This window comes from Medicago truncatula, chromosome 2 (genome assembly GCF_003473485.1).
Source record: "Medicago truncatula cultivar Jemalong A17 chromosome 2, MtrunA17r5.0-ANR, whole genome shotgun sequence".
In the NCBI taxonomy this organism is placed as follows: Eukaryota; Viridiplantae; Streptophyta; class Magnoliopsida; order Fabales; family Fabaceae; genus Medicago; species Medicago truncatula.
Window position 1 is genome coordinate 38,053,599 of NC_053043.1, and position 25,809 is coordinate 38,079,407.

At 38.8% G+C, this 25,809-nt stretch overlaps 2 protein-coding genes across 2 annotated transcripts; both read left to right on the forward strand.

Annotated features, from left to right (window-relative positions):
* The first annotated feature begins 831 nt into the window (after window positions 1-831).
* LOC11410437 (uncharacterized) lies at window positions 832-25,231 on the forward strand. Its single transcript, XM_039830694.1, has 4 exons — window positions 832-1,051; window positions 5,150-5,468; window positions 5,652-6,112; window positions 24,840-25,231. The coding sequence occupies exons 2-4, from the start codon at window positions 5,154-5,156 to the stop codon at window positions 24,973-24,975; spliced, it is 912 nt and encodes a 303-aa protein (XP_039686628.1). The 5' UTR covers window positions 832-1,051; window positions 5,150-5,153; the 3' UTR covers window positions 24,976-25,231.
* On the forward strand, window positions 1,415-4,984 carry LOC112418998 (putative nuclease HARBI1). The gene is made up of 3 exons (XM_024775656.2): window positions 1,415-1,956; window positions 4,148-4,272; window positions 4,356-4,984. The coding sequence occupies exons 1-3, from the start codon at window positions 1,514-1,516 to the stop codon at window positions 4,829-4,831; spliced, it is 1,044 nt and encodes a 347-aa protein (XP_024631424.2). The 5' UTR covers window positions 1,415-1,513; the 3' UTR covers window positions 4,832-4,984.
* Window positions 25,232-25,809: the final 578 nt, after the last annotated feature.

A 25,809-nucleotide genomic window follows, 5' to 3' on the forward strand; every position in this document is an offset into this window, starting at 1 on the left:
ATGTGGACCTGCTTCGTGTTGACGGTTGGTCCATTCACCGCAGTTTCGACCTCTACTTAAGAGGTTGTTATGATCCATTTGTGTTGTTTTTAATTTTCATATTACCCGTTTGGGTAGACCTACATTTTGTGGATAAACCGGTTAGGTTTATGTCCCCAGGTTTTTTTATGTATTTTTTTCCTTTTCTTTAATAATATATATGAGCATTTGGTAGAAGATTAGAGTTGAATACCAACCTAGTTAGGAGCCACTCTTTTTGATGTCGTTTGCTTTTGCCTTGTAAAAAAACAAGATTAATTTTTCAGGGCCCTTTATGATATTATTCAGTCAACACTTAAAATAAATTTTTTAAGCATAATTTATAAGGTATGGATTCGCCTTTCATAAAGGTTAACTCAAGTGGAATCTCATGTTTTTTCATATTGTATTCAAATTAGTAAAAGACAAATGCATTCGTACGGGGTCGTGTCACATTGCGATAATTATATAAAAATGATTACATTGTTAATATTTTGACATGTTTAAAAATATTAAATAAAAATGATTAACATAGTAGTTTTTAATAAAATATTTGTTTATTTAATTTGCAACAGTTGGTTTATTTAATTTGTCACCGTCGGAATACCGCAACACCGTCGCTTAAGGCTTTGTTTGGGAGTTGGGTTTTGGAGGGGAGGGGAGGGAAAGGAAAGGTTTGTGAGTGCTAAACCCTTGTTTGTGAGTTTTAAAAAAACAAGGGAAAGGTTTTGGGGGGTTTTGAAGGGGTTAATTTGTCCAATTTTAGAGTTCCCCCAATTTGGGGGGTTTTGGAGGGTTAAAGATGCAAATTGACCATATTACCCTTACAATAATACAAAATTCCAATTTTAGCCCTAACCTAATTTCATCTCATTCTAACGATTCATTTCACTGTAACTGTGCACGCTCTCTCTTCTCCCGACGGCGACGTGAATGGCGATCTCAACCTGAACGGCGGCGAACGGCGGCGAGCGGCGGAGAAGGAAGCTGAACAACACAGTTTCCTTCATCTCTCTCGATCCTCTTTCTTCTGGTATCAATCTCAAACTATCTTCCATTCTTTTCCAATTTCTTTTCCTTTTGCTATTTCATTCATGAATTGATTTATGTTTTGTTGTTTGATTCACGATTTGATTTATGTTTTTGTGTTTGATTCACAATTTGATTTCTGTTTTGCTATTTGATTTTTTAGAGTGAATCATATCTACTCAATGGATACTGTATAATCACTATTATTATGATTTCACTATTATTATAAATAAATGTTGTTTGTTTCACAAAAATGTATTATTTTGTGTTGGATTCAGTTTAAATGGATCATGAAATGGCTCGTCAAACAATTATGGAATTGATTAGATGGAGAGCAAGACTTCGAATGACACTTGTTCATGTCATACGTCTTATAGTTTGTTACTATAGGATTAAAATCCATTCTCAAAGTAGGATAGTTGATCGTAGTTTGACTCTTGAGAAGGATAGAGTACGCAATAAGATAATGAATATAGTTGCTACTAGTGAAGGTCGGAAGATAATAAGAATGAGTCCTAAGGCGTTTTTGGATTTATGCTCTATATTACAACAAGAGGGTGGTCTTCTACCAACACAAAGGGTAACCGTAGAGGAACAAGTTGCTAAAACTCTTTACCTTCTAACACACAATGTTAGAAATAGAGAGATTCAATTCTGGTTCCGACGCTCTGGCGAAACTACTAGTCGTCATTTTCATCGGGTGCTCCGATCAATAATTGAGATAGGGCGTACCTATCTCAAACAACCAGATGGATCACGCATTCCGGTAGAAATTCTTGGAAATCATCGATTTTACCCCTACTTTAAGGATTGCGTTGGAGCAATTGATTGTACACATGTTCGTGTAAAAGTACCATTGGCTGAAGCTTCAAGGTATCGTGGTAGGAAAAGTTTTCCTACACAAAATGTGTTGTGTAACACCCTCTTTGAATTATTTGATTTATTTAATTATTTAATTGAGTCTAAAATTTATTAAAAAGAGTTTAAAATATATTTATTTGATTATGTGATTTATTAAGTGGCTTATGTTGTTATTTAATAGATTAAGATTTGAAAATAGAAATAAGATTGAGTTGAGAGTTTGTTATGAGATTTTAGAGAGTTTTGGGGGAGAAAGAGAAATAAGATAAAATAGAAAAAGGGTTATAAATAGGAGAAACCTAATTTAGAAAAAACATAACGTAGGATCAATTTTGGAGAAAATGGAGAAAAAGCCGAGAGGAGGGAGAAGACCTAGGAGTGCTGCGATTTTCATCTATAAGGTAAGGGTGGGACTAACATTCAATAATCTTAAGTCATTGATTCTGAAAATTGGATTTAACATGTTGTAGGTTTTAGTTTTTGAGAATTTGGGAATTAGGGTTAAAAGTGATTATTTGATGATTTTCTAAAATAATGTTTTGGGTCAAGTTTTATATGGTTTTGAGTCTTTTTTGATGTATATAAATGTTTAGACAAACTTTGGGATCAAATTTGGGCATAGGGAAGTTAAAATTGGGATTTTGGGGTGAAAAGTGTGTTTTTTCCCGAGTTGCTCTCTGACAGCATGTCCTGTTTCATGTTCTTGCGTCATTTTCATACGTTTCTGTTTTCAATTAGCCTTTGGTGTAAACATGAAAGTTGTAGATAATTGTGTTAGCTTTACAGTGGCGTCGGTTTGACTTGAAAATGATTTTTGGTTTATGAGTTATGGTCAAATTACTGCACGTAGGTCACAGTGAATTTTTATGAATTTCAGCACAACTTTGTCCGAATTTGAAATGAAAACTGGTATTGATTGGTAAAGGATTGGTCTTAGGTGTAAACACGAAAGTTGTAGGTATAAATTTTAGCTTTCTATTGCCGTTGGTTTGACTTCAAAAGGATTTATAGAATTTAAGTTATGGTCAAATTACTGAACGTAGGTCACAGTGAATAATTGATTATGATTGATGAATTAGTATATGTATGTATATGTTGTGAATCTGATATTGTCCATGATCGATGAAGTGTTATATGTATATATGATGTTTTAAGATGTTGATTATGATTTGATGTTGTTATATTGTGATATAATTGTATATGCATTACTTGAATTATATGTGAATAATTGAGACGTTGTTGACTTGCATTTGATATTATTATGTCATGCTGTTTTTGTATACTGTTGTGTTACTGTTGTTATTTAACTAAGCTGCATGAGCCGGTCTAAGTTGATTAAGATGATGAAGTTCCAAATTATTGGATTATATAAGAGGTTGTCGATTTAAGATATTACGAGGTCGAGTCCATGCATTAGCATTTCATTGTTGGGGGCTTGATGCCCTGGAGCCTTTGCTCAATTAAGTTGAGGGCTTGATGCCCTGGGAGCCTTTTTACGCTCAAATAAAGTTGAGGGCTTGATGCCCTGGGAGCCTATTTACGCTCAAAGATTGGTACCACATGCATGATTAGAAGATTAAGTTGCATAGTCAAGAGGTTAAGTTGTCAGGTTGTCAAGTTATCAAGTTGTCGAGTTGTTAAATCATGAAATTGTTTAAAGCTGTGATTCTTTATATAAACTATTAAAGAAGTGAATTATGATATATTATTATCTATGATGAATATTATGATGATTACATGATGTTGTCTATGAGTTGTTAAATATGATTGATGATGCTTATGTTGTTAAATGTAATTGATGAATTATATGCTTAATATTATTATTTGTGAAATCTCACCCCTTCTGTTTGCCCACCATGGGTAACTAACAGGTAACCAAGAATAGTTGATGTCGTGTGAGCTTTCCTTCTCGTGTGTCTTAGGTGCTCTGATACGTAACGGGATGGGAACTTTGTTATCGCTTTTCTATTCCTTACGTATTGTTTTTGAAGATTTATGACTATGTTTTTAGATTGGATTTTTATGAGACATTTATGAAGAGGCCTTCGTGCCAAAGACTGTTTTAGTTATTGAAATAAATTCCGCTGCGAAGTATTAAAGATCTTGTATTTAATTTTAAAGGATAAATAATTATTTATTCAGTTTATGATTTTAAGAAAAGAATGTGACATTCCGTTTATGTTGAAAAACTCTGATTATTTATGCGAAATTTTTATGTTGGGAAAACGGGGTGTTACATGTTGGTCGCATGTTCTTTTGATCTTAAGTTCACTTATGTTTTGCCTGGATGGGAGGGTACTGCTTCTGATTCTAGGATATTAAAACATGCACTACAGAGAAGAAATGGTCTCAAAATACCTAGAGGTAGTTAAAACTTATTGTTATCATTTTCCCTTTTTTTCCGCTTCTTTTTCTTATGTATGTTGGTAATAATTATTTGCTTTTAGGTAAGTTTTATATTCTTGATGCTGGATTCATGTTGAGAAAGGGGCTAATTACACCGTTTAGATCAACACGTTATCATTTGAAAGAATTCTCAGCCATAAATCCCCCTAGAACAGCTCAAGAGTTATTCAACCTTCGACATTCATCGTTGCGTAATGTTGTTGAAAGGGCTTTTGGGATTGTGAAGAAAAGATTTCCTATCATTTCAAGTGGCGCTGAAGCAACTTATGGAATCGATACTCAAAATTATATTATCCTTGCATGTTGCATTTTGCATAATTTCTTGATGGGGGTAGATCCTGATGAAGACTTGATTGCTGAGGTAGACGAAGAAATCGCCAATCAAAGTGCATCTCAAACTGGTCATGGCCATATAGAAGTAGATGAGGATGAAGAACATTCGCATTTAGGTCAAAATTTTAGAAATTCTATACTTGGTGCCATGTGGACCAATTACCTATCATATCATAGTAGATGATAATGAATTACTTAGCTATTATTCAGTGTGTATGTTTCCAAATAGCTATTGCCAAAAATATTGGAAACTTGTTTGTTCAAAATATTCTATAATTTGTAGCTTTAAGTGGAAGAATGTGTGTTGTTATTGTTTCTAAATATTGGAAACTTGTTTGAAACTTGGATATTGATGTTCCTGATAAATTGAATAAACATACTATTTGTTGCAACTGTTATTCCAAGAGTCACCAAAGAAAGGTATACATGAGTTCATCTCAAATTTATCTATAAATTTATATGATGATTTTATAATATGATATCTTTTCTTCTAATATAACAGAATCATGTCTACCTCTAAAAGAGAGACGTGGACAACAGAGATGAACAATGCTCTTATTGATGCCTTTGTTCATCAAGTAAGTGCGGGAAACAAACAAGGTGGGACCTTTACATCAATAGCATACACCAATATAACAAAGGAGATGTCCGAAAAGTTTCAAAGACCTTTTGACAAGGAAAAGGTGAAAGATAGATGGAAATTGGTGAAAAGAAATTTTACTAAATGTCATGACATTTTCAATGGCATGAGCGGTTTTGCTTGGAAATCAGACACACATATGTGGGATGCTTTACCTGAAGTTTGGAAAACATTAATTGAGGTACATACTTATAACTTACATTAATTGAGTTGTTGGGTTTGCTTGCTTATATATATGGCCTGAACCTATGTCAGCATGTGCACTTATTTGAATTGTATAACTTATTTGATGGGAACTTATTTGAATGCATATTAGCATGTTCTGAAGCTTTATAACATCATTTTTTATAATTTTTTTTTATAGGCAAAACCTGAAGCTGCACAATGGATGAACAAACCTTTTGTTAATTATGACAAATTGGTTATTGCTTGTGGAGATGAAAGGGCCACTGGAGGAAAGGTTATGAATGATGAAGATATTCGCCAAAATCATCCCCTCAATCGTGAGTCAGAATCCATTGGTACTAGTGACCAGGTGACACTAGAGAGTTTGCAAGAGGGCGGCAATGAGCAGGATGTCACTTCTCCTGAGGTCCAAATTCCCCCAGAACCTAGAGCCAAAAGATCTAGAAAGTCCCGAGATGAAGATGAAGTTGAAGGGATAAAAGCTGCCCTTTTGAACGTTGCTGATGCTTTTAGAGAGAGTACTGCATCTCATGATAAGTATTTTAAAGACAGCATTGCAGCTTATGAGAAAGCTAATTTAAAACTTCCAATTTCAGAAGAAGAAGTTTTTAAACTTCTTGAGGAATTGCAAGTGGATAGTTGTTATACCCTGTTTTTGGACCTAAAAATACTGGGCCTAATTTCATTTCAAACTTTGTCAAATGTCAAATTTCAACTGCACAGTTCAATTTGTCTCTGCTACGCAGTGTTTTCAATCACATTTTTACCTATGTTTTTCTTGCATAAGACCTTTCAAGATGTCTTTACTTGTCTTGTAAGTCATTTAAAAGTGTCTCTGAATCATTACATTGCTTTTTCTACAAGTTTATTTCAAAATTTGCAAAAAGTCATACAGAAGGGTATTTTGGTCATTTCCTGCAGTGGGACCCATTTTCATCCTTGTGACTGTTTCTGAGTCTTTTCAAATTCATTTTTAACATTTCATCAGTAAACCCTGTTTAAATTCATTTCAAATTCGCGTCTGAGTCAGTGTCAGGTCAATTTGAATCTGTTTAGGTCGTTTTTAGCCCTAGGGGCATTTTGGTCATTTCACACGAAATTTTGGCATGGGGAGGTTACTTTGAAGTACCTCATTTAGGCCATTGGTTCGTTTTAGTCCGTTTTGTCAATTTTATTTGTGTTTCGCTTTACGTTTGGTCAAATTACCAATTTTATTTTAATTTTTAGTGTTTTTATTATTTTTGCATTTTTGTCCTCAAAGAGTTCCAAAATTGCAGTTCAGTCCACCTTTTTTTAATTTTCATTTCAGTCTTTTTTGTCAAATTGCAGTTTAGTCCTTGAAGTTTTATTTTTTGCAGAAAAGTCCAAAGTTCATTTTTCAGGTCCAGGCCGTGCCATTTCCATACAAATCCAGGTGTCACATTTTCATTGGCTCAAGTGTACACATGTCAACTATATAAGCATTGAGTCAGAATCAAAGCCATTGATCACACGCCACTTCACCAAAACAGATTCAATTTTTCTCTTTCTTGTCAGTTAGATCAAACCAAGAAAATCACAGAGAAATCACCAAGAACACAAGAACCCTAAGATTTCCAGAACCAAATTCATACACAAATTCATTGATTTTCACATCAATCCTCAGAGATTCGTGTGAATCTTCATCACCGGATTGAAGATTTCCCCTACAATTCAAAGTGCGAGCTCACATTGAAGCAAGCTCAAGCACTGATCATAGGGATTTTTCACGCAGATTCAAAAAACGTTGAAGCAAGCTCAAGCACGTAATCACAGAGAAGCAGAGAAAGAATCAGAGAAGATGAAGATGAACCGGTAAACCGATTTATTTTCGGTCCAAAAGCAAGCAAAATCATCAAAACCGTCAAGAACATTCAAGTTTTTCCCAAAGGTTTTCCTCCATTAAAGGTTTCAACCAAAACCTTAGGTAAAACTCATACTCTTTTTCAAAAGCAATATCACTGTTAAACCTAAAAATCACGCAAGCAAAACAGATCCAAAGGTTCCAGAATTCAAAGAAAACCATAACCGTAAACATCAAAATCTAGATCCGTAAGGATCAACGTTTTGAAAGCGAAAACAGGCGTCAAAAAGTAATCAAACGACGAAACGATGTAGATCTTTAAGGATCTAAATGATCTCATTCAAAAAAATCAAAAATCATTTCAAAACCGTAAAAGCTTTTTCAAGATCTACGTCGTTCCAAGCCGTTTTCAAAAAAACAAATGCCGGATTCGTGTTTAGGGTAAGAAGGCGAATCGTTTGATGTAGAAACTTTGAAGTTCTGGAAAATTAGGTCGCCGGAGTGGTTTAGGCGCGCCGGAGAAGATGAAGCTTCCGGCGGACCTTCAAGGTCTCCGCCGTGGCTTCATCCTCACCGGCGGTGAGGGTTTAGAGAGAGATGAGAGAAGAGAGAAGAGTTAGAGAGAGAAAGGTGTGTGACAAATGAAAAAACCGGCGCGTTAGGGTTTTATATAGGGCGCTAGACCGGACCGGTTCAAGACCGGTCCAATCCCCTGCGTAGTGAGCCCTTAGATCTAGGGTTTGGGACCTTGGATCAATCCAACGGTCCCTGAGTATCCCTGTGAGATCCGTTTCCTCTGGTTTTGGGCTGGGCCTTCTGTTGTACGTTTTTTTGCTTCTTTTGCTGCTTGCACCATTTTCTTTGCTATTTGCACCTGTGGCCTGCTCATTCTTGTTTACAAAATTTCTAAAAAAAATCCTAGTTGTTTCTTGGTACATTTTTGGCATTTTTATGGTGTTTTCCTGCATGTAAAAAATATCAAAATGGCATGAACAAATTTCCATGTGTTTTTACACTTTTGGTATACTTTTTGCTATGTTTTTGTTCTTGATACTTTGATATGTGTTATGAATAAATGATACCATATCTTATGATGAATATGCCTCTGGACATGTGCTTCTTTTTGCTGTTTTGAATATGATTTTATGGATTTCTTGTTTTACAAGCAACAAATGTTTGTTTTAGAGAATAAAGTGTCAAATTTCTCTATGAATTTGGTGTGATACCTTGCTTGCATATGTTTCCATTAATTTCATGTCATGGCTTGAAACCAAATTTCTTGCAAAATTGCCATGATGTGATGATTATGGGTTGCAAGCACCTTTAGGTATCACATCAAAGTTTTTAGGTTCATTGCCACTTTATTACCTTTTCTTTGCCATTTTTATGCATTTCCTTTTGATTACTTCCTACTATTGTGTGCTTTATGATTACTAACCATTTCATCTCATGTGCCATACCTTTCATAGCATTCCACCACTCTCTCCACTTTCTTTAGCTTAGCATTTATTTTATTTTTTTACAAGTTTTAATTCATTTGGTAATGTAATTTGTTATCATTGGTTTGTAGCTTGGCAAAGGGGCCATAGAATGTATTTAGGCAATTTTTGTAATATGGACTATGGACACTATGGCGCACCGACACGCACACACTCACCTTAGATGTATGCATAGGATTGTATGGTTAGACAAGCGTTTAGGTTTTAAACCCTTAGAGAAAATCCATCCTTTTTCCAAAAAAAACAATTGAACTTCACTTCAAAAATTTTCATAATAAATATGAAGTCAACACTTCATTTTTTTCCTTTCTTTTTTTCTTAAGAAAAATTCAATCCATCTTAATCATTTAGACTTCCTTTCTAATCACTAATCAAACCTCGCTTTTTTTGCTAAATCTAATGCTCATGAAGCCTCCCAATCTCCTTCTTCAAAACCTTTTTTTTCAAAACTTAAAATCAAACAATTAAAACAAAAACAAGTCTTTTTAGCAAGAACTACGAACGGTTTTGATCCCTTAAAAGGGTACGTAGGCAATGAGTCAAAACTCATCCAAGCCGAAATAAAATCCAATTCTACTTCTTCTCTCCCCCATTCTTAACTAAATAAACCTCCCATTTTCAAAAAGTAAGTAAAAATAAGCGTAGAAATTAACTTAGGAAAACGGCTCCTATAGAGGACTATAGTTACTCCGGGTGCCTAACACCTTCCCGTAGTAAAACCGACCCCCGAACTTAGAATCTAAGGGTTTTTTCTCAATTTTTCCCTTCCCGAGAAAAAAGAGAGATATCAACGGTCAAAAGGTTCAAGTCCAATTAATGGCTTGGCACCCAAAAACCATGATAACAGAAATGGCGACTTCACTGGGGAAATAAGTTAGCGGGTCGCGCCTAGTTTTCCTTAGTTTATATTTATGTTTTATTTTATTGCTTACATATGTGAATATTTGTTTGCTTTCATTTGACGTGTGGGGTGAGAATATCAAAAGTCCTATACCCGGGCTGAGTGAACTTATGTTTAGGGAGAGATATAATCGACAATTCGATCCGGGGGTTGCCTCGTGTATTGGATTATGCGATCAATCTCACATAGCTGAGGCATTTTGAAGGTGATATTGTCGGCGTGTGTTGTCATGCTTAGGCACTTCACTTTCAATTGTTCGACGAAGCTATGAACCGTAGTTACCAAACCCATCCTAGCCTTTTTAGGACGTAGTGCGGTGGCTAAATTGAGTGTTGTCTCAAACTTTAGTCGTCACGCGATACTACACTCAAACTAGACCTTCTCACAAATAATCATGGAACGGGTGTCGTCCTGTACTACCATGATATATGTGAGAGAGGTTGCAGTTTGGGAACTGTGTTAGAACCTTGGTTACTACTATCCAGAGCCTTAGTTCACCGGGCGCCGTGTCCATCCGTTACTTTGAACCTCAACCCACATTGTAACTAAACAACGCAATCATGCATACATGCATTCATGCATAAACATTTTTTCATGCATTCATCGAAGGGTTTTAAACAAATGGAAATTTTTGTAAATAATCACAGGTATGAAGAAGACTAAGTGCTACAAGTTCAAGGAAGTGGATTTGGTTAGTGTGAGAGAGTTAGCTCTCAAGGTCAAGAGTCAAACAGGGTTCCGACTCCGGTATGGGGGATTGCTTACTTTGCTCCGAACCGATGTGGATGAGAAGCTAGTGCACACTCTAGTGCAATTTTATGATCCGAGCTTCCGTTGCTTCACTTTCCCGGACTTCCAGTTGGTTCCTACTCTCGAGGCTTACTCCAATCTAGTGGGTCTGCCTATAGCCGAGAAGACGCCTTTCACCGGTCCCGGGGCTTCTCTTACTCCTCTGGTTATTGCTAAGGATCTCTACCTCAAGACTTCCGACGTCTCCAACCATCTTATTACCAAGTCTCACATCCGGGGTTTCACTTCGAAGTATCTTCTTGATCAGGCTAATCTCGGTACTACTCGTCAGGACACACTCGAGGCTATTCTTGCTTTGCTTATCTACGGGCTCATTCTCTTCCCGAACCTCGACAACTTCGTGGACATGAATGCTATCGAGATCTTTCATTCCAAGAACCCGGTTCCTACTTTGCTAGCGGATACCTACCACGCCATCCATGATAGGACTCTCAAGGGCCGTGGGTATATTCTTTGCTGCACATCTCTTTTGTATAGGTGGTTTATTTCGCACCTTCCGAGTTCCTTCCATGATAACTCGGAAAATTGGTCCTACTCTCAGCGGATTATGGCTCTCACTCCTAATGAGGTCGTCTGGCTCACTCCCGCCGCTCAAGCCAAGGAAATCATCATGGGTTGTGGAGACTTTCTCAATGTACCTCTTCTTGGTACCCGTGGAGGAATCAACTACAACCCCGAGCTTGCTATGAGACAGTTTGGTTTCCCTATGAAGTCGAAGCCCATCAATCTTGCTACATCTCCAGAGTTCTTCTTCTATGCGAATGCTCCTACCGGACAAAGGAAAGCTTTCATAGATGCTTGGTCCAAGGTTCGAAGGAAGAGTGTGAAGCATCTAGGTGTGAGATCTGGTGTCGCTCATGAGGCCTATACTCAGTGGGTGATAGATCGAGCTGAGGAGATTGGTATGCCTTATCCAGCTATGAGATACGTGTCTTCGTCTACTCCATCTATGCCTCTACCTCTACTCCCCGCGACTCAGGATATGTATCAGGAGCATCTAGCTATGGAGAGTCGTGAGAAGCAAGTGTGGAAAGCTCGGTACAATCAAGCCGAGAATCTAATCATGACTTTGGATGGTAGAGATGAGCAGAAGACTCATGAGAATCTGATGTTGAAGAAAGAGCTAGCTAAGGCCCGGAGGGAACTAGAAGAGAAAGACGAGCTGCTTATGAGGGATTCCAAGAGAGCCCGAGGACGACGAGACTTCTTTGACAGATACTGCGATTCAGATTCCGAGTCCGATGATCTTCCGACTACTTCCTATGCTTGAGAGCTTTATTTGTTTACTTTGTTGAAAATGTTGTGTAATTTTGATTATTTGCAAGATTTCTAATTTATTTTAAAATCCTTCGATGAAAAAAATAAGTCTTTTGCATTCGCATTTGCATATCATGCATCATGTGCATCATACATTGGTCACAAAGGCTTCCAAGTGCTCACTATCTCCTGGTTCCTCTGCCGCAGTGTGAAAAGTGGCTCGTGCTCAGAGAGTTTACGAACCAGATAGAACTGATCGAACCAGAGAATACAGAAGAAAGAAAAGGGCTATGGAAGAAGAGAACGCTCAGCTTCGCACCGAGGTAGCCTCTCTAAAGGAGGAATTGGCTAAAGCTAATGACGTCATGACTGCTCTACTAGCTGCTCAAGAGCAATCAGCTACAGCTATCCCTACAACCACAGCTGCACCAGTAACTACAAGCGTGCTCCCTACCACTTCTGCAGACAATCGCTTTACTATGCCAGTGGGGTTTCCGTATGGGCTTCCACCGTTCTTCACTCCCGTTGCTACAGCAAGCACCTCGGGCACTGCTAACAATGTTCTGATCCCTGCAACAAATGCCGCCTCCATCATTGCTACTTTGCCACAAACAACAGCAGCTGTCACTGAGCCTCTGGTACACACTCTGCCTCAAGGTATTAACACCAACACACAGCACAGAAGCATCCCCGTAACCAAGACTATGGAAGAGATGATGGAGGAACTTGCTAAAGAACTCCGTCACGAAATCCAGGCCAATCGAGGGAGTGCAGACTCTGTCAAAACTCAAGACCTTTGCTTAGTGTCAAAAGTGGATGTCCCTAAAAAGTTCAAGATTCCGGACTTCGACCGGTACAACGGGCTAACTTGTCCTCAAAATCACATCATCAAATACGTCCGGAAGATGGGCAATTACAAAGACAATGATTCCCTTATGATCCACTGTTTTCAAGATAGTCTGATGGAGGATGCCGCAGAGTGGTATACTAGTTTGAGTAAGAATGACATCCATACCTTTGATGAGTTAGCCACCGCTTTCAAGAGCCATTATGGGTTTAACACTCGACTGAGGCCAAATAGGGAGTTTCTCAGGTCCCTATCTCAGAAGAAGGAGGAAAGTTTCCGTGAATATGCGCAAAGGTGGAGAGGGGCGGCTGCCCGTATCACTCCTGCTTTAGATGAGGAAGAAATGACCCAGACATTCTTAAAGACCTTGAAGAAAGATTATGTTGAGAGGATGATCATCGCTGCCCCGAACAACTTTTCGGAGATGGTCACTATGGGAACCCGTCTTGAGGAAGCCGTCAGGGATGGAATCATTGTGTTTGAGAAAGCTGAATCTTCTACGAGTGCCTCGAAGAGGTATGGTAATGGACACCACAAGAAAAAAGAAACGGAAGTGGGGATGGTGTCAGCTGGAGCCGGTCAATCAATGGCTACTGTTGCTCCCATCAATGCAGCTCAAATGCCTCCGCCATACCCATATATGCCGTATTCTCAGCATCCTTTCTTCCCGCCATTTTATCATCAGTACCCTCTGCCACCGGGTCAACCTCAAGTGCCCGTCAATGCAATTGCTCAACAGATGAAACAACAGATGCCGGTTCAACAACAACAACAAAATCAGCAAGCTAGGCCTACTTTCCCTCCGATACCGATGTTATATGCTGAGTTGCTTCCAACTTTACTCCAGAGAGGGCATTGTACAACTAGACAGGGTAAACCCCCACCGGACCCGTTGCCTCCAAGGTTCAGGTCTGATCTCAAATGCGACTTTCATCAAGGTGCCCTAGGTCATGATGTCGAGGGGTGTTATGCTTTGAAGTATATCGTGAAGAAGCTCATTGATCAGGGAAAGCTGACTTTTGAGAATAATGTTCCACATGTCCTTGACAATCCTCTTCCAAATCATGCCGCTGTGAATATGATTGAAGTGTGTGAGGAAGTTCCTAGACTTGATGTCCGCAACGTCGCAACTCCTCTGGTACCTCTACACATCAAGCTGTGCAAAGCTTCTCTGTTTAATCATGATCATGCCAAGTGTCTGGGATGTCTCCGTGATCCTTTGGGTTGCTATACTGTTCAAGACGACATCCAAAGCTTGATGAATGATAATCTTCTGACTGTCAGTGATGTTTGCGTGATTGTGCCGGTCTTTCACGATCCGCCTGTCAAGAGTGTACCTTTGAAGAAGAATGCTGAGCCTTTGGTGATAAGGTTGCCAGGACCAATTCCTTATGTTTCGGACAAAGCAGTGCCATACAAGTACAATGCTACTATGATAGAAAATGGAGTAGAGGTGCCTCTAGCCTCGTTTGCCACAGTAAGCAATATTGCCGAAGGGACTTCTGCAGCGCTAAGAAGCGGGAAGGTCCGTCCGCCGTTATTTCAGAAGAAGGTAGCTACGCCGACCATTCCACCAGTTGAAGAAGCAACTCCAACCGTTGTTTCACCCATTGCTACAGATGTGAACCAGTCAGGCAAGTCTATTGAGGATTCGAATTTAGATGAGATTCTGAGAATAATAAAGAGGAGCGACTACAAGATCGTTGATCAGTTGCTGCAGACTCCTTCGAAGATATCTGTCTTGTCATTACTCTTAAGCTCTGAGGCTCACAGGAATACTTTGTTGAAAGTGCTGGAGCAGGCTTATGTTGACCACGAAGTTACGGTAGATCGTTTCGGTGGCATAGTGGGAAATATTACTGCTTACAACAACCTCTGGTTTAGTGAAGAAGAGTTGCCGGAAGTGGGAAAGAGTCACAATCTGGCTTTACACATCTCGGTGAATTGTAAATCAGACATGATATCAAATGTGTTGGTGGATACCGGTTCCTCTCTCAATGTAATGCCCAAGACGACTCTAGATCAGTTGAGCTACCGTGGGACCCCGTTGAGGAGAAGTACTTTCTTGGTCAAAGCTTTTGATGGATCTCGAAAGAATGTGCTGGGAGAGATAGACTTGCCGATAACCATTGGCCCTGAGAATTTCTTGGTTACTTTCCAAGTGATGGACATTAATGCATCCTACAGTTGCCTGCTGGGAAGACCGTGGATACACGATGCAGGTGCGGTAACCTCTACCTTACATCAGAAGTTGAAATTCATAAGGAATGGAAAGCTTGTTACCATTCATGGTGAAGAGGCATACTTAGTTAGCCAGCTATCTTCCTTTTCTTGTATTGAAGCAGGGTCTGCTGAAGGGACTGCTTTCCAAGGATTGACCATTGAAGGTGCGGAGCCTAAGAAAGCTGGGACTGCTATGGCTTCATTGAAAGATGCTCAGAAGGTTATTCAGGACGGTCAGACTGCCGGTTGGGGCAAGGTGATACAGCTCTGTGAGAACAAGCGTAAAGAAGGTCTCGGGTTCTCCCCGTCATCAAGGGTTTCCTCGGGAGTCTTCCACAGTGCAGGGTTTGTTAATGCTATCTCTGAAGAAGCCACTGGATCTGGTCTCAGGCCTGTATTTGTTACACCAGGAGGCATTGCGACAAATTGGGATGCCATTGACATTCCTTCAATCATGCATGTTTCTAAGTAATGTGTCTTGTTGCTTTAATGCTTTGTTTTCAAAATAACAATCCTCTCGCTCTGCCCAAAGCGAGAGTGATATTTTCTGTAAGGGCATGTTTGTTTCGGCATTGCCGTTGATTAATAAAATTTTGTCGTTTCTTCCACGACTACTTTTTTTTAGTGCTTTTTTTTTCCCTTGGAAACAATGGTAATGCCAGAAAAAACCAAAACGTCTGTATTTTCTTATTAATTTCAAAAATCTGCATGAAAAAAAAAAAAACCATTTTCTAAAATCATCCAATCATTATATGCAGGTTGAACCATAATAAACCCGTTGAACACAGTAGTCCTACGGTTCCTCCAAGTTTTGAATTCCCCGTGTATGAAGCCGAAGATGAGGAAGGTGATGACATACCATATGAGATTACTCGGTTACTTGAGCAAGAAAAGAAAGCCATTCAACCTCATCAGGAAGAGATTGAGCTTATTAACATAGGTACCGAGGAAAACAAGCGAGAAATCAAGATTGGTGCTACTCTAGAGGAAGGGGTTAAACAGAAGATCATCCGACTCCTCCGGGAATATCCGGATATTTTTGCATGGTCCTATGAAGATATGCCAGGTCTAGACCCTATGATTGTGGAGCATCGGATCCCTACCAAGCCTGAATGTCCTCCCGTCAGGCAGAAATTGAGAAGGACTCATCCTGATATGGCTCTCAAGATCAAGAATGAAGTTCAAAAGCAGATTGATGCGGGTTTCCTCATGACAGTTGAGTATCCCGAATGGGTTGCCAATATTGTGCCTGTGCCAAAGAAGGATGGTAAAGTTCGGATGTGTGTTGACTTCAGAGACCTGAACAAGGCCAGTCCAAAAGACAACTTTCCATTACCTCATATTGATGTGCTTGTTGATAATACTGCTCAATCTAAGGTGTTCTCCTTCATGGACGGTTTTTCCGGTTATAATCAGATCAAGATGTCTCCTGAAGACAGAGAAAAGACGTCTTTTATCACTCCATGGGGTACTTTCTGCTACAAAGTGATGCCGTTCGGCCTAATCAATGCTGGTGCTACCTACCAAAGGGGAATGACCACTCTGTTTCATGACATGATTCACAAAGAAGTTGAGGTATATGTGGATGACATGATTGTGAAGTCAGCAGATGAGGAGCAGCATGTTGAATATTTAACAAAGATGTTTGAAAGGTTGAGAAAATACAAGCTGCGATTGAATCCCAACAAATGTACATTCGGTGTCAGGTCTGGAAAGTTATTAGGCTTCATTGTCAGCCAAAAGGGCATTGAAGTCGATCCTGATAAAGTCCGGGCCATCCGAGAAATGCCGGCTCCACAGACAGAGAAGCAAGTCAGAGGTTTCTTGGGACGTTTGAATTACATCTCCCGATTCATATCTCATATGACTGCAACCTGCGGGCCGATCTTCAAGCTACTTAGAAAGAACCAGCCTGTTGTATGGAATGATGAATGCCAAGAAGCTTTTGATAGCATCAAGAATTACCTGCTGGAACCACCTATCCTTGTCCCACCCGTGGAAGGAAGGCCTTTGATTATGTATTTGGCAGTATTTGATGAATCCATGGGATGCGTGCTTGGTCAACAAGATGAAACTGGAAAGAAAGAGCATGCTATCTACTATCTAAGCAAGAAGTTCACCGATTGTGAAACTCGGTATACAATGCTTGAGAAGACTTGTTGTGCTCTAGCTTGGGCTGCCAAACGCCTGCGTCATTATTTGGTGAATCATACAACTTGGTTGATATCCAGAATGGATCCGATTAAGTATATCTTTGAGAAAGCTGCTGTTACTGGAAAGATCGCACGATGGCAGATGCTTTTGTCTGAATATGATATTGTGTTCAAAACTCAGAAGGCAATCAAAGGTAGCATTCTTGCCGATCATCTTGCTTATCAACCTCTTGATGATTACCAACCAATTGAATTCGACTTCCCAGATGAAGAGATCATGTATTTGAAATCCAAAGACTGCGAAGAACCGTTGATTAATGAAGGTCCAGATCCCAATAGCAAGTGGGGTTTAGTCTTTGATGGTGCTGTCAATGCTTATGGTAAGGGAATTGGGGCAGTCATTGTATCCCCGCAGGGGCATCACATTCCTTTTACCGCCAGAATCTTGTTCGAATGTACCAACAATATGGCTGAGTATGAAGCATGTATCTTTGGGATCGAGGAAGCAATTGACATGAGAATCAAACACCTCGACATCTATGGAGATTCTGCGCTCGTCATCAATCAGATAAAGGGTGAATGGGAGACCCACCATGCTAATTTGATTCCTTATCGTGATTATGCGAGACGTTTGCTGACATATTTTACAAAGGTTGAGCTGCACCATATTCCTCGTGATGAGAACCAAATGGCTGATGCTCTTGCTACTCTATCCTCCATGTTTCGAGTAAACCATTGGAATGATGTGCCAATAATCAAAATGCAACGCCTTGAAAGACCTTCACATGTGTTTGCTATTGGGGATGTGATCGATCAGGCTGGTGAAAATGTGGTTGACTATAAACCCTGGTACTATGACATCAAGCAGTTCTTGCTGAGCCGTGAGTATCCGCCGGGTGCTTCCAAACAAGATAAGAAGACCCTGAGAAGATTGGCCGGTAGATTCCTGTTAGATGGAAATATTCTGTACAAGAGGAACTATGACATGGTATTGTTAAGGTGTGTTGATGAACATGAAGCAGAGCAGTTAATGCATGATGTACATGACGGTACCTTCGGGACCCATGCTACAGGGCATACTATGTCAAGAAAGTTGTTACGAGCAGGTTATTACTGGATGGCCATGGAGCATGATTGCTACCAATACGCCAGGAAATGCCACAAATGTCAAATCTATGCTGATAAGATCCATGTGCCTCCGCATGCTCTCAATGTTATGTCATCCCCATGGCCGTTCTCAATGTGGGGCATTGACATGATTGGAAGAATTGAACCGAAGGCTTCAAATGGTCATCGTTTCATCTTAGTGGCAATTGACTACTTCACCAAGTGGGTTGAAGCAGCATCTTATACCAATGTGACCAAGCAAGTGGTAGCTAAGTTCATCAAGAACAACATCATCTGTCGATATGGTGTTCCCAGCAAGATTATTACTGACAATGGTACCAACCTGAACAACAATGTGGTGCAAGCTCTTTGTGAAGAATTCAAAATTGAGCACCATAACTCTTCTCCTTATAGACCTCAGATGAATGGTGCAGTTGAGGCCGCCAACAAGAATATCAAGAGAATTGTCCAGAAGATGGTAACTACTTACAAGGACTGGCATGAGATGTTACCCTATGCTCTGCATGGCTACCGTACTACCGTGCGCAGTTCAACCGGGGCAACCCCTTTCTCTCTTGTATATGGTATGGAAGCAGTTCTTCCTTTGGAAGTGGAGATCCCATCTCTCCGTGTGATCATGGAAGCAAAGTTATCCGAGGCTGAATGGTGCCAAAGCCGGTATGATCAGTTGAATTTGATTGAGGAAAAACGTATGGATGCCATGGCTCGTGGACAGTCATATCAAGCAAGAATGAAGACTGCTTTTGACAAGAAAGTTCATCCTCGAGAATTCAAGGTAGGGGAACTTGTATTGAAAAGGAGAATAAGCCAGCAACCCGACCCAAGGGGCAAGTGGACGCCTAACTATGAAGGTCCTTATGTTGTCAAGAAGGCCTTCTCTGGTGGTGCTTTAATCCTTACACACATGGATGGTGTAGAACTTCCAAATCCAGTGAATGCCGATATAGTCAAGAAATACTTTGCCTAGAAATGTGAAAAGAACAGCGTGGTAGGTCGAAAACCCGAAAGGGCGGCCTAGGCAAAAATGCGCTTCCCGGTGGATCGAAAACCCGAAAGGGCGGTCCAGGCAAAAATAAGGGACAAAAAAACAAATATGAAAAGCTCGCTGAGATTGTACGCAACTCAGGCAAGAATGAGCGTCTCGATGAGCCGAAAACCCGGAAGGGCGGTTCATGCAAAAATGAGATTGAAACAAAAGGCAAGTAACTATATCTGGCTAACCACCGTCCCCTTGGGGCATCTGCAGCTGTTAATAACCATCTTCATCAAAAGCTCCTATGCTTGCGAATTCAAAGTTTCCAGGAAATGTCATGATTACTGTGTTCAATGTATCACCAACCAATAAAATTACCATTTTCCAAGCTTTGTAAATCCGTGGAGTCACGCCTTCGGCTGACTACCACTCTTATACATCAAATTGAGCCTGTGCTTTTGTTTAAAATTCTATTTTCTTCTACTTTCAAAGCTATATACAAAACATTTTCTTTCTATTTTGATAATGACAATGCTTGAAACAAACATTTTTGAAAACTGAAAACTTTTTGTTTATTTTGAAAAGCAAACCTGAGCAACAGGGTACATTCAAATGAAACATGCATGAGCGAGAGTATGTTGGTGTCTATTTCAATATATGTTACCAGCAGGTTCTCCTCCAAGATAATCTGTGGTCAATGGCAAGAATGAAAAAACAGAATGAAAATGCATGAAAATTAATGAGCTCGCTAAGTTGACAACCCGAAAGGGCAGTTCAGGCAAAAATGGGGCATTGAAAAGAACTTATTTCCCCGGTGGATCGAAAACCCGAAAGGGCGATCCAGGCAAAAATGGGATGAAAAAAAATGATGAATGAAAATGAGAATATAACATGCAAAAGCATTGACCACAGATGCAATGTCTACAACATACCCAGCGCTGAAATGCCCAGCACAACGGCGTTTTCCCCGGTCGGGTCTTCCAAGATTCTATCCCCAGCAAGATGCATAGCTACCTGCCCTCAGCTATGGTTCCGACACATCTCCCAACGACGTCATCTCCAAAGAGGATTTCCAAGAATGTGTAATATAGCACGAGCCACTACGTGCCCAATACTCTGATGTCTTGTCTTCCCCGTGAAGTCGTGCCTACAAAATGCCAACAGTCATGCATTACAAGCATTCATACATGCATAATCATGCATATTACGTGCCCATGCATTTAATGAAATTGTTATATCATCCATGCATATTGCATTTCCAATGTCAACATCAGTCTCAATTCAATACTCATGTCAGGTTCTCTGTCAAAACCTTGTGAGCCAATAATATCAGTCAATTTTTACCTTTCAATTCAAATCGACGTCAAGTCAATCTCAATCTATATTTTGTCAACAAACCAATCCCCAGTGAATGTGTTTCTGTTTGGTCAAGTTACTAGTTCGCATCCAAGAACGACTTGTACCCGTTTACTTTTCAATGTTATCGGTCGAGTGCCTAGCTCAATCCAAGAGCAGCTTGTACCTGGCTATCTGTTTCTGTCGGTGGAGTAACCAGTTCGCATCCAAGAACAAGCTCGCACCTGTCTTTTTGCCTTGCTTTCAGTCGAGTAACCAGTTCGAATCCTTAAGAACAACTCGTGCCTGCCAATTTTACATGTTTTCAGTCGAGTCACCAGTTCGAATCCGTAAGAACAACTCGTACTTGCCAATTTTCTTTTTTTTCCCAGTCGGGTCACCAGTTCAAATCCATAAGAACAACTCGCACTTTCCAATATACCCAAGTGAGTTACCAGTTCGAACCCATAAGAACAACTCATGTTTGTCCAATAACCTCTATCCCCTGTGGAGTTACCAGTTCGAATCCATAAGAACAACTCGCAGTTGTCTGTTTGTTTCATTCCCGGTCAAGTGGCTAGTTTGAATCCAAGAGCAGCTTGTACCTGTCCAACTTGTTTCTAGTTTCCCGTTACTCTGCTATTCACTATCTTTGTCAATGTCTACCAATCCCGCAATGGATACGACATTTTTTGTTAATTCCAATCCCCATGAGGTCTTGCATTCATAATCCAAATGATGCATGGCATGCATATTATTTGAAAATGGGTAGGCGTATTTTTACGTCCAAACACAGTGCAAATGCTAATATTTAAGTATCTTCGTCCTGTCAAGCCAAAGACTCCGTCTCTTGACTCTCCAGACAAAGAAACTTAAATAGGGGCAGCTGTTATACCCTGTTTTTGGACCTAAAAATACTGGGCCTAATTTCATTTCAAACTTTGTCAAATGTCAAATTTCAACTGCACAGTTCAATTTGTCTCTGCTACGCAGTGTTTTCAATCACATTTTTACCTATGTTTTTCTTGCATAAGACCTTTCAAGATGTCTTTACTTGTCTTGTAAGTCATTTAAAAGTGTCTCTGAATCATTACATTGCTTTTTCTACAAGTTTATTTCAAAATTTGCAAAAAGTCATACAGAAGGGTATTTTGGTCATTTCCTGCAGTGGGACCCATTTTCATCCTTGTGACTGTTTCTGAGTCTTTTCAAATTCATTTTTAACATTTCATCAGTAAACCCTGTTTAAATTCATTTCAAATTCGCGTCTGAGTCAGTGTCAGGTCAATTTGAATCTGTTTAGGTCGTTTTTAGCCCTAGGGGCATTTTGGTCATTTCACACGAAATTTTGGCATGGGGAGGTTACTTTGAAGTACCTCATTTAGGCCATTGGTTCGTTTTAGTCCGTTTTGTCAATTTTATTTGTGTTTCGCTTTACGTTTGGTCAAATTACCAATTTTATTTTAATTTTTAGTGTTTTTATTATTTTTGCATTTTTGTCCTCAAAGAGTTCCAAAATTGCAGTTCAGTCCACCTTTTTTTAATTTTCATTTCAGTCTTTTTTGTCAAATTGCAGTTTAGTCCTTGAAGTTTTATTTTTTGCAGAAAAGTCCAAAGTTCATTTTTCAGGTCCAGGCCGTGCCATTTCCATACAAATCCAGGTGTCACATTTTCATTGGCTCAAGTGTACACATGTCAACTATATAAGCATTGAGTCAGAATCAAAGCCATTGATCACACGCCACTTCACCAAAACAGATTCAATTTTTCTCTTTCTTGTCAGTTAGATCAAACCAAGAAAATCACAGAGAAATCACCAAGAACACAAGAACCCTAAGATTTCCAGAACCAAATTCATACACAAATTCATTGATTTTCACATCAATCCTCAGAGATTCGTGTGAATCTTCATCACCGGATTGAAGATTTCCCCTACAATTCAAAGTGCGAGCTCACATTGAAGCAAGCTCAAGCACTGATCATAGGGATTTTTCACGCAGATTCAAAAAACGTTGAAGCAAGCTCAAGCACGTAATCACAGAGAAGCAGAGAAAGAATCAGAGAAGATGAAGATGAACCGGTAAACCGATTTATTTTCGGTCCAAAAGCAAGCAAAATCATCAAAACCGTCAAGAACATTCAAGTTTTTCCCAAAGGTTTTCCTCCATTAAAGGTTTCAACCAAAACCTTAGGTAAAACTCATACTCTTTTTCAAAAGCAATATCACTGTTAAACCTAAAAATCACGCAAGCAAAACAGATCCAAAGGTTCCAGAATTCAAAGAAAACCATAACCGTAAACATCAAAATCTAGATCCGTAAGGATCAACGTTTTGAAAGCGAAAACAGGCGTCAAAAAGTAATCAAACGACGAAACGATGTAGATCTTTAAGGATCTAAATGATCTCATTCAAAAAAATCAAAAATCATTTCAAAACCGTAAAAGCTTTTTCAAGATCTACGTCGTTCCAAGCCGTTTTCAAAAAAACAAATGCCGGATTCGTGTTTAGGGTAAGAAGGCGAATCGTTTGATGTAGAAACTTTGAAGTTCTGGAAAATTAGGTCGCCGGAGTGGTTTAGGCGCGCCGGAGAAGATGAAGCTTCCGGCGGACCTTCAAGGTCTCCGCCGTGGCTTCATCCTCACCGGCGGTGAGGGTTTAGAGAGAGATGAGAGAAGAGAGAAGAGTTAGAGAGAGAAAGGTGTGTGACAAATGAAAAAACCGGCGCGTTAGGGTTTTATATAGGGCGCTAGACCGGACCGGTTCAAGACCGGTCCAATCCCCTGCGTAGTGAGCCCTTAGATCTAGGGTTTGGGACCTTGGATCAATCCAACGGTCCCTGAGTATCCCTGTGAGATCCGTTTCCTCTGGTTTTGGGCTGGGCCTTCTGTTGTACGTTTTTTTGCTTCTTTTGCTGCTTGCACCATTTTCTTTGCTATTTGCACCTGTGGCCTGCTCATTCTTGTTTACAAAATTTCTAAAAAAAATCCTAGTTGTTTCTTGGTACATTTTTGGCATTTTTATGGTGTTTTCCTGCATGTAAAAAATATCAAAATGGCATGAACAAATTTCCATGTGTTTTTACACTTTTGGTATACTTTTTGCTATGTTTTTGTTCTTGATACTTTGATATGTGTTATGAATAAATGATACCATATCTTATGATGAATATGCCTCTGGACATGTGCTTCTTTTTGCTGTTTTGAATATGATTTTATGGATTTCTTGTTTTACAAGCAACAAATGTTTGTTTTAGAGAATAAAGTGTCAAATTTCTCTATGAATTTGGTGTGATACCTTGCTTGCATATGTTTCCATTAATTTCATGTCATGGCTTGAAACCAAATTTCTTGCAAAATTGCCATGATGTGATGATTATGGGTTGCAAGCACCTTTAGGTATCACATCAAAGTTTTTAGGTTCATTGCCACTTTATTACCTTTTCTTTGCCATTTTTATGCATTTCCTTTTGATTACTTCCTACTATTGTGTGCTTTATGATTACTAACCATTTCATCTCATGTGCCATACCTTTCATAGCATTCCACCACTCTCTCCACTTTCTTTAGCTTAGCATTTATTTTATTTTTTTACAAGTTTTAATTCATTTGGTAATGTAATTTGTTATCATTGGTTTGTAGCTTGGCAAAGGGGCCATAGAATGTATTTAGGCAATTTTTGTAATATGGACTATGGACACTATGGCGCACCGACACGCACACACTCACCTTAGATGTATGCATAGGATTGTATGGTTAGACAAGCGTTTAGGTTTTAAACCCTTAGAGAAAATCCATCCTTTTTCCAAAAAAAACAATTGAACTTCACTTCAAAAATTTTCATAATAAATATGAAGTCAACACTTCATTTTTTTCCTTTCTTTTTTTCTTAAGAAAAATTCAATCCATCTTAATCATTTAGACTTCCTTTCTAATCACTAATCAAACCTCGCTTTTTTTGCTAAATCTAATGCTCATGAAGCCTCCCAATCTCCTTCTTCAAAACCTTTTTTTTCAAAACTTAAAATCAAACAATTAAAACAAAAACAAGTCTTTTTAGCAAGAACTACGAACGGTTTTGATCCCTTAAAAGGGTACGTAGGCAATGAGTCAAAACTCATCCAAGCCGAAATAAAATCCAATTCTACTTCTTCTCTCCCCCATTCTTAACTAAATAAACCTCCCATTTTCAAAAAGTAAGTAAAAATAAGCGTAGAAATTAACTTAGGAAAACGGCTCCTATAGAGGACTATAGTTACTCCGGGTGCCTAACACCTTCCCGTAGTAAAACCGACCCCCGAACTTAGAATCTAAGGGTTTTTTCTCAATTTTTCCCTTCCCGAGAAAAAAGAGAGATATCAACGGTCAAAAGGTTCAAGTCCAATTAATGGCTTGGCACCCAAAAACCATGATAACAATAGTCATATGATCATTCGGGCATATTCTTATCTTCTAGAGTTTCCTGAGAAGGTTAGAGCTTTACTTGGACTTCCAAAACACTTGCGGAAGAGTTTTCTATTAGAATCGATGGTTGGTCAAGGTTACTCGTCAAGGTAATTTATCCATTTTCTCAACAAGTCAAGGTTATATCTTGGCATTGGTGTATGAGTAGGTTGAAGATTGCAGCTTGTTTACTAATGGTTGTTTCATCTCTACATATTGTTTTTGGTCTCTAATGAGGATCTTGAAGTCCTAGATTATGACATTAGTATAGAATTTTGTAATCTTGTATTGGGATTTAGTTACTAGCATATTTGACACATTTGTCATTTTTATGTCATGTATTGATATAACAGGATATGTTGCATTTTCATTTTTAAATGTCTTATTTACAAGTAAAATATTTGTCAAAAACTTTCTCTAATTTATTTGAAAATAAATAAGTTGTTTTGAATAAGCGGTTTTTGAAAAAGATGTCCTAATAATCTGTTTTGCATAAATAAGCTGTTTTGAATAAGCTGTTTTTTTAAAAGAGGTTGTAATAAGCTGTTTTGCATAAATAAGCTGTTTTGAATAAGCTGTTTTTTGAAAAGAGATCGTAATTAGTTGTTTTGTATAAATAAGTTGTTTTGAAAAAAGAGATTGTAATAAGTTGTTTTGCATTAATAAGCTGTTTTGAATAAGTTATTTTTTTTTAAAAAAAAAAAAAGATCGTAATAATTTGTTTTTCATGAGATAAGCTATTTTTTAAAAAGAGACCGTAATAAGTTGTTTTTTATAAAGTGATTGTAATAAGTTTTTTTTTATTCTATATATAATTTGTTTTTCATGAGATAAGCTCTTTTGAATAAATTAGAAGATAAATTACAAAGTATAACATAATGTATTAATTTTAAGAGAAAAAAGGGTAAAATAGGAAAATTATAACATAAGCCCTTCATCTTCTTTCCT

Excerpts from the sequence above, each read along its gene's own strand:
- LOC112418998 (XM_024775656.2), top strand. The coding sequence starts at position 1,514 with ATGAATATAGTTGCTACTAGTGAAGGTCGGAAGATAATAAGAATGAGT. Across the intron at positions 1,957-4,147 it reads AGTTTTCCTACACAAAATGT|GTTGGTCGCATGTTCTTTTG; the intron begins GTTGTGTAACAC and ends GGGGTGTTACAT. Across the intron at positions 4,273-4,355 it reads TGGTCTCAAAATACCTAGAG|GTAAGTTTTATATTCTTGAT; the intron begins GTAGTTAAAACT and ends ATTTGCTTTTAG.
- LOC11410437 (XM_039830694.1), top strand. The coding sequence starts at position 5,154 with ATGTCTACCTCTAAAAGAGAGACGTGGACAACAGAGATGAACAATGCT. Across the intron at positions 5,469-5,651 it reads TTTGGAAAACATTAATTGAG|GCAAAACCTGAAGCTGCACA; the intron begins GTACATACTTAT and ends TTTTTTTTATAG. Across the intron at positions 6,113-24,839 it reads GAGGAATTGCAAGTGGATAG|TCATATGATCATTCGGGCAT; the intron begins TTGTTATACCCT and ends TGATAACAATAG.